Source organism: Mus pahari, chromosome X, assembly GCF_900095145.1.
Source record: "Mus pahari chromosome X, PAHARI_EIJ_v1.1, whole genome shotgun sequence".
Taxonomy (NCBI): Eukaryota; Metazoa; Chordata; class Mammalia; order Rodentia; family Muridae; genus Mus; species Mus pahari.
The window spans coordinates 48,430,636-48,439,785 of record NC_034613.1 but is presented as its reverse complement, the minus strand read 5'-3'; the positions used below and the strand labels follow the sequence as shown (position 1 = coordinate 48,439,785).

At 41.2% G+C, this 9,150-nt stretch overlaps 1 protein-coding gene across 1 annotated transcript in view; it reads right to left on the bottom strand.

Moving 5' to 3' along the window:
- Nucleotides 1–2,863: 2,863 nt before the first annotated feature.
- Nucleotides 2,864–9,150, bottom strand: part of LOC110314309 (transmembrane 9 superfamily member 2-like) — a 76,364-nt gene continuing 70,077 nt past the window's right edge. The window contains exon 16 of the mRNA XM_021188743.1: nucleotides 2,864–2,931. Within this exon, the coding sequence (XP_021044402.1) occupies nucleotides 2,864–2,931 (68 nt within the window). The remainder of the gene's footprint in view (nucleotides 2,932–9,150) is intronic.

The following is a 9,150-nucleotide window of genomic DNA, read 5'->3' as shown; positions in this document are numbered from 1 at the left end:
TGGAAGATTTTAATGACTGCTCCTCCAAAACCACAAACAAGATCAAGGAGTATTTGAAATACAAATGTCATTTCTTCGGTCTCTGCAGAGAGTGAAGGAATGACCATCCAGAGACTGCCCCACCTGAGGATCCATCCCATAATCAAGCACCAAACCCAGACACTATTGCAGATGCCAAGAAGAGCTTGCTGACAGAAGCCTAATAAAGCTGTCTCCTGAGAGGCTCTGTCAGTGCTTGACAAATACAGAAGTGGATACTCACAGTCATCCATTAGACAGAGCACAGGGTCCCCAATGAAGGAGCCAGAGAAAGTACCAAAGGAGCTGAAGGGGCTTGCAGCCCTATAGGAGGAACAACAATATGAATTAACCAGTACCCCCAGAGCTCCCAGGGACTAAATCACCAACCAAAGAGTACAAGGTGGGACTCATGTTCCAGCTGCATATGCAACAGAGGATGGCCTAGTCAGTCATCAGTGGGAGGAGAGGCCCTTGATCCTGTGAAGGTTCTATGCCCCAGTATAGGGGAATGAAAGGGCCAGGAAGCAGGAGTGGGTGGGTTGGTGAACAGGGGTTAGGGAGAAGGGGATAGGAGGTTTTCGAAGGGGAAACCAGAAAAGGGGATAACATCTGAAATGTAAATAAATATCTAATAAAAAAGAATAGAGACAATATTTGAAACTAAAAAAAATAGAAATATCCAATATTTAGAGTTAATAACCCTATTGTTTAGTCAAAGCCAATCAATACAAATACCTGGGGCCAGCAAGATGGCTCAGTGGATACAGACCTTGACACCAAGCCTAATGACCTGGACTTGACACCCAGAACTCACATGGTGGAAGGAGAGAACCGAATACCACAGGTTTTTCCTCTGTCTTCTTCTTGTGAGCTATGTTACACACATACCCACACACATGCATACATATGCACAAAAAATAGGATATAATAGTAGTAGTAATAACAATAAACCTGGACAACAGAGGCTGGTGCGATGACTAAGTAGATAAGGTACCCATCAAAACCCCTGGTGACCTAAGTTCAACCCCTGGAACCCACATGGTTAGAAGATCACTGATTGCTGTGGGTTTTCTTCAGATCACCATAAAGGTAATTTTTTAAACCTGGTCACCAAATATATATATAGATAGATAGATAGATAGATAGATAGATAGATAGATAGATAGATAGATAGAGATAGATAGATAGATAGATAGATAGATAGATAGTCAAAATTTCACATTCTTGGCCTCCAAAGAACAGTGAACAGGAACAGGCTGGAAAAATATCTTTTTAAGTTACATGAAATAGACTACAAACAACTGGAAATGTGTAGGATTAACTGAGCAATAAAGCAGTGCTGTCTACTTTTTAATAAACTCTATAATTTAAACTGTTATATGTCAACTTGACATAAGCTAGAGTCAAGGAAGGCAGAGGGAGGGAGAGACCTGGGTTGGAAAGGGGAGGAGAAAAGGGGACAGGATCAGGTATTGGGGAGCAGGAGAGAAGCCCAGAGGGGCAGGAGAGTGAATGGAAATATGCAGCCTTGGTGGAGATGAGAGGTGTGGGGGGGACCTGTCTAGAAAGTACCAGAGACCCAGGAGGTAAGATAATCTCAGGACTTGATGTGGAAACCCTTAGCCAAAATGCCCAGCAATGGGGAGAGGGCACTTGAAGAGTCCACCTCCAGTAGGTAGACAGGGTATCAAGTGGAAGGATGGGGTTACCAACTCAGTCAAAATTTCTGACCCAGAATGGTTCTTGTCTAAAAGAATTGCAGGGATAAAAATGTGGAAGAAACTGACTGTCCAGTGATCAGCCCAACTTGGGATCCATCTCTCGCGGGGGGGGGGGAGGGGGCGCAGGGGGCATCAAGGCCTGACCCTATTACTGATACTATGATTTGCTTCCTTCAGGAGCCTAGCATGACTGCCTTCTGAGAAGCCTAACCAGCAACTGACTGAGACAGATGCAGATACAGCCAACCATTGGACTGAAGTTGGGGACCCCTATGGTTGAATTAGGTGAAGGATTGAAGGAGCTGAAGGGGATGATGACCCCATCAGTCTCACCTAACCTGGACACCCGAGCTCTCTCAGACACTGAGCCACCAACCAGGGCAAAGTGGGAGAGCTGGCAGACTAAACAACTTAGCCACCACCCAGGTCCAGATCCAGGGCTTTGGTTTGGCCCACCCCAACTTCTATCCCATGTATTCACTGCTGCAGCTCATGAAGGGGGAAGTCCTGTAGATTCAAAGCTGAAGGATCTCTTTAAACACCAGTATAGCTGAGAGGAGCCCTGGTGAGGATCCAGTATTGATAGTGTAACAGAAGCCAGAGGCCTCAAACCAGACCAATGACTCACTGCAGTGAACATTTGCGAGTAAAGCTGTTTGGAGAAAAAAGGTATACTGTGGGCCACACCGTAGCATACTGCAGCTTCCATGGCAAAATGGTTTGGTTTTGCTTTGTGTTATCTTGTGTTTTCTTTTGGTAGAGAGGTTGCAAGGTCAGAGGGAGGATATGGAGACTCAGGGATATGAGTGGGGTTGGGGTGCATGATGTGAAATTCACTAAAAAAAAAGGTTTATAGTGTGTTTCCTTTGTGCTGATTATTTTAAATAAAACATTCTTGACATTCCAAGAAACTAAGTCTTAGAATCCATCTTTTTACCAATCTATTTTCTTTTACGAATCAGTATTTTTTAATCAAAGAAACTGAGGCCAGACAGGGAAGTTTTGCATTTATAAACAGTTTAACTGAATGTAACTTGGAGCATACATATATATGTATGTCACCACATACAGAAGTATCTGAAATCAAGGATTATGGGCTTTGAAATATTTGGACAAATTCATTAATCCTCTTTCAGCACACCGTAGATTGTAGTAACAAAGAAGAAGCAAGAAAAAAATCCAATTGTTCCTGTAACCAAATGAAAAAAGATTTGTTAGCCAGATATCATAGTAAGTAAAAGAACCTTTCTTAAAAACACAAATATGTCTGTTTCAAGGCAGTCTGCTAAATCTTTAAATCTCAGCATTTATATACTATCAAGTGAAAGTCACCAGGTTCAGCTGTCACAATGGCACACAGCAGTATTCCCAGCATCTGGGATGTTGAGGCAGGAAGTCAAAGCCATCTTAGACTACAGAGTAAGACCCTGTCTCCAAACAAGATCAACGGTCAGGCTCTCTTGCTACACAATCAGGATGAGCATTGAGGCCAGGAGTGGTCACACATGAGAAAATCCCTTCTGATGGAATGCTGGGAAGCTCTAACCAGAGACAAAAGTAAACAAAACCGACCAGCTTATGTTCTCCAGTTCAAAGAAGCTCAAAGCTATCTTCTGATATACACTTACTGTAATATGCTTCAAAGTTTAGACATTGTAAGCAACCAGGCTATGAAGATGGCTCAGTCAGTAAAGTGTATGCCACACAAAAATGAAGGACTGAGTTCAGATCCCCAGCACCCCCTTAAACTCTGGGTGCTGTGGGGTACACCTCTAATCCCAGTACTTGGAAGGCAGAAACATGTAGACTCTGAAAGTTCATCAGCCAAATAGGATGGCCAATTGGTTAGCTTCAGGTTCATTAACTGTTTCAAAAAATACTGTGAAGACTGAGGAAGATCCCTAACATGAACAGCTAACCTACGCACATACACACACCTCACACATAGACATACACACAGAGACACAAATATAAGATATCATTAGCATTATATATAATAAAATGGAATATATATCCAGAGTACCTATTAGTTTTCAAATCAAATTATGTTATTATAAACATGAAAAATCCCATTTCTGAGGATTCATGTTTAAAAAAAACCCACAATCTTATAGAAGAAAAATACTTATTAACAAAAAATTGATCTTAATACTATGGTTTAAAACATATAAAACTAAAATTACAAACAAGCCACATGTTCCTCAAAGAAGTTATTAGCTATACTGCAGCCTAGGAAAATGATGAAATAATATAGTCACCAAAGTGATAAATATAAAGACTTATTAGCAGTATAGAGAATCTTTGGTTGATAATTTTGGGGGTGTTTGTTGGAGCCAAATTCAGAACTGGCCATGAAATTACTAGCCTCAAACTTGAGGTGATCCTTCTGCCTCAGTGTTTCAAGTGCTGGTATTACAGGCATATTCCACCAAGACTGGCTGTAATCTTTATAGATGGTATTAGATATAAAGAAATTTATATCTTAACTCCCAAGCATCACACATATTGGTGTAAACTGGATTAAATAAGATAGAACATGGACAGTAAAAGACACATTTATACTTCAGGATGATAAAATTATAAGCAAAAGTTTCATTCATATTATAAGAACTTTCAAATGAAATAGGGCAGTGGCCACACACATCTTTAGTCCCAGCACTTAGGAGGCAGAGGCAGGTAGATCTCTGAGTTCAAGGCCAGCCTGGTCTACAGAGCAAGTTCCAGGACAGCCAGGGACACATAGAAACCCTATGAAAAACAACACACACATAAGAACAAATGCTATTAAAGTTTAATAATTTAACTGAAGAAACTTCTAACAGGCAGGAACCTCATTGGAGTGATAGGGACACCAACCCATCCACAAAACATTCTACCCAAAATGTTTCCTGTCTATAAGAAATGCAGGAATGGTGGATGGAGCAGAAACTAAGGGAATGGCCAACCAATAACCAGATAGACTAGAGGCCCATCCCATGGGCAAGCACCAATCCCTGACACTAATAATTATACTGTTAAGCTTGCAGACTGGAGCTTAGCGTAACTATCCTCTAAGAGGCTCCACCCAGCAGCTGACTCAGACAGATGCAGAGACCCAAAGCCAAACAGTGGATGGAGCTTGGGGACACTTATGGAAGAATAGGAGGAAGGATTGTAGGCTGAAGGGGATAGGAACTTTATAGGAAGACCAACAGAGTCAACTAACCTGGACCCTTGGGACTCTCAGGAACTGAACCATCAACCAAAGAGAACACATAGGTTAGACCTAAGCCCCCCCCCCACACAGAAATGTAGCAAATGTGCAGCTCATTCTTCATGTAGGTCCCCCAACAACTGGAGCAGGGGGCTATTGCTAAAGCTGTTGCCTGTCTGTGGAATCCATTCTCCTAACTGGAATGCCTAGTCTGGCCTCAGTGGGAAAATAAGTGCCTAGCTCTGCAAAGACATGATGTGCCAGGGTGGAGGGATACCCAGGGGTGGCTCCACCCTCTCAGAGGAGAAGGGGGGAGGGGGAGGGGCTTATGAAGTGGGGGCTGGGAGGTGGCAGTGGTCTGGATATAAAGTAAATAAAGTAAGGGTGTGTGTGTGTGTGTGTGTGTGTGTGTGTGTGTGTGTGTGTGTGTGTGTGGTGTGTGTGTATGTAGCCACCAACTGAATGTTCCATATAAGGACTTCTCATGTGTTTTCCACAATAGCTAGGCCTTGGTTTCTTTACCTATGAAGTGGGCACTAATGTGACCTATACATTATAACTTAGGCTGTAAGATAAGGAAGCTCAAATATTGGTTCTCAGTCAGTTATTGTGACCTTATATCTACTACATCGAAATAGGAATATGTCATTTCTATTAATTTTCTAAAGCTGAAACTCATCAAAAAAAAGTAATAAAAATATCAGCCATTAAGACAACTGTTCAGTTAAGTCTAGTTAGGATTTTGCACACTATGTCACATGAAATATACATGAAGGGTCTCAAGTCCTTTATTATTTACTGCAACAAAAATTTCAGAATACCTAATTAACACTTTCATTATCACTGCATCATGTAAAGACAAATATATTTTCTCATTCTTGTCACTTATAGTCTAAGGAAATCAAAGCAAAATATTTAATATACATATTTAAAACAAAGACTAGTTAAGATTTTAGATAAGTCCTTCAACCTTGACTGAAATTCATTTTACCTGTTCTTAGAATAATATTTTCTATCCTTCATCTCCCTGTTCCTTGAGTCTTCTTTTGACTTGTCATTATATATCTTAAGCAGACTAGCAAATGAAAAAACGGATAGAAGAGCACAAGCCACAGAGCATGTGACTTCTGTTGGTTTAAAAGAAAACAATGGAATACCATTCTATGAAAGCATGCATTAAATACCTAATAAAAAATAAGAAACTACCTTTTTTTTTCAAATAATACCCAACAACAGCCAAGACTGAACCCATTGTGCTTTGCTGATAGCAGTAAGTATAAGGAAACATAAAAGAATTTGGCTCTGTCATCTTATTTCAAAGACCATCTTAAGGAAATAATCCAAAGGAAGGGGAAAACGTTGCACAATGAAGAAACCTCACATGCCTGCCTCTATCAGTCCATCTCTGTTGGTCTCTCTTCCTGTGAGTGTGAAAAATCTTAGGCATAAAGTATCTTCTTGCAACCACAATGTTTAATATTGAAAGATTAAGTCCTATACATCTTGTGATGCCATGAATAAATTCAAGCACCAAAGACACTTTACTTCTACTGGCAACTATTCACAGATAGCACTGAAGATACTATCTATAGAGGAGAAAAGCAATCATCACTCTTACCTAACTATGAACTGTGAGAGCTACAACAGTGACAGGCCTGCATGATACACCCACTGGTGCACAAGTGGCATAAGCATTTTAAGAGTAACCACCTCTCCTTTTTAACTGGGTTTAAGGCATAATTCATGACAGAGAACTAATTAACACCCAACAATGTTAATAAGACAAAAGGCATGAAACTAGTTAGGTTGGTTAGAGATGCTAGAAGAAATCCTACTAACTAGTCACTAAATGAAAATGGCAATAAAATAACTCCTAATAATATATTGATATATCCATCGATCAGTGTAACACACAGCCTTATCAGAGAAGTTTCTTCTTGCAGTAGATGGTAATTAAGAGAGAGGCACAAAAACAATGTACAGAGAGTGAGAGACTTTATAGTCCTCTGCTCTAAATGTGATGTCTTTATCACATTGCTCCTCTTAAGGCTCATGGATCTATGCAGAAGAGAAGGCAGAAAGATTGTAAGAGCCATGGGTAGTGGATGACTTGAAAGAAAAATAATTTTCAAAAAACATCAGGGTTGTATAAGATCCCTGGACTTATAAAAACTCACCTCCAACAGGAAGACAGGACATCAAGTGAGGGATGGGGTTGCTATCCTATAGTCACAACTCTGACCCATAATTGTTCCTGTCTGAAAGAATTACAGGGATGGAAATGGAGAGAAGCCTGAGGAAAAGAAAGTCCAGCAACAGGTTCAAAGTGAGATCCAGCTCAAGGAGAGGTCCCAAGGCTTGACACTATTACTGAGGCAATGGAGAGCTCACAAAAAGGGACCTAGCATGACTGCCCTCCAAAAGGCCCAACAAGCAGCTGAAAGACCCAACCAATGGACAGAAGCAGTTGACCCCTGTTGTTGAATTAGGGAAGGCTGAAAGAAGCTGAGGAGAAGGGCTACCCTGTAGGAGGGCCAGCAGTCTCAATTAATCTGGACCCCTGAGATCTCTCAAACACTGGAGACCACCAATCAGACAGCATACACCAGCTGACATGAGGCCCCCAACACACATACAGTAGAGGACTTCTGGGTCTGTGTTCATTCAGAGATGATGCGCCCAACCTTCAAGAGACTGGAGGCCCAGGGAGTTTAGAGGTCAGGTGGGGTATGGGGTGGGGGCATCCACATGGAGACAGGATGGGGTGGGTAGGAGGTATGGGATGTGGAACAGTCAGAGGGTGGACAGGGATGGGGAGGAATAAAATATGGAATGTCAAAAAATAACAATAAATAAATAAAATTTTTTAAAAAGAAAAGAAACATCAGGGCTGATACACATATGAACTCACAGAGACTGTGAAAGCATACACAAGAGCTGCACAAGTTCAAGCCAGAAAAAACTCCTAAAATAGTGAAAGGAATGTGGGCACTAGGTCTCAACCCCTAACCAAGAACTTGTAGCTGCTAGGACAGGGAAAATCAGTTTTCTTCAGTGGTGAGGCACTGAGTATATCAACTACTTTCTAGGGAATGTCACGGACTAAGGAAGTGGTAATAAAATCAGGACTACATTTAAGATAAGGCAGACAGACAGAGCTTCGAAAAAGAACAATCTTGGAAAAGGACATGCCAAACATCACACTTATTGATCTAATGTTTCCATGATCTGATTGATAACCAAAATTAAATGAACACAGTTCCCACACCTGTAATGTAAAATGGATACAGGAACATGGTAACATGATAGTATCTCATGTCTTCCAGGCTTTCAAGAATGATACTCATGAACAGGTTTAACAGGTTCTGTCCCTAAGGGAATTCTAATTCTTTGAGAGAGATGAGATGAGAAGGAGTGCTGTGAAGTATCATTTTCTATATATGGCATGGTTACTGTGGTTTGTTCATTCTTGGACCAGGGAATAGAATACCCCATTGTATTAGAAATGCCAGTACCATGGGATGATCACCAAGAACAGCAGCCATAGTAGAATGGATCAACCCAAGCTTAGACTGCCACAGAAGGCAGAGCTGGAGAAGTGATGCCAGCCCTTAGGAGGAGCCCAAAAGATCAAGTGGAATCCAAGACACTGAAAGAAGAAGCTGTAACATTGAAATTGCCTTGGAGACTCAGAGATGTTAAAGATGCCAGAGCTGGGGCTGGTGAGATGACTCAGCAGGTAAGAGCACCTGACTGCTCTTCCAAAGGTACTGAGTTCAAATCCCAGCAACCACATGATGGCTCACAACCATCTGTAATGAAATCTGACTCTTCTGGAGTGTCTGAAGACAGCTACAGTGTACTTACAAATAGTAAATAAATAAATCTTGAAAAAAAAAAAAAGATGCCAGAGCCATGGGATACATGCTGAGGAAAGCTGCTAACAGGGAGTCGAACCAGCCCAGGAGAAAGAAGTCTGTTGCAGTCAACAAAGATGAAAAAGGAGTGGAGATCTAAAAACAACTTTGACATCATCCATGGAGATGCAGAGTTTGGAGTTTGCCCAGCTGGTTTCCTTCCTTGCTTTGAGGATTACAGTTAAGAGATTGGATGAATCTCAGAAAGGACCTTGAACTTTGGACTTTTAACACTGTTGAGACTGCTACAGACTGTGAGGACTTTGAAAGTTGGACTAAATGCATTTTGCATTATGCT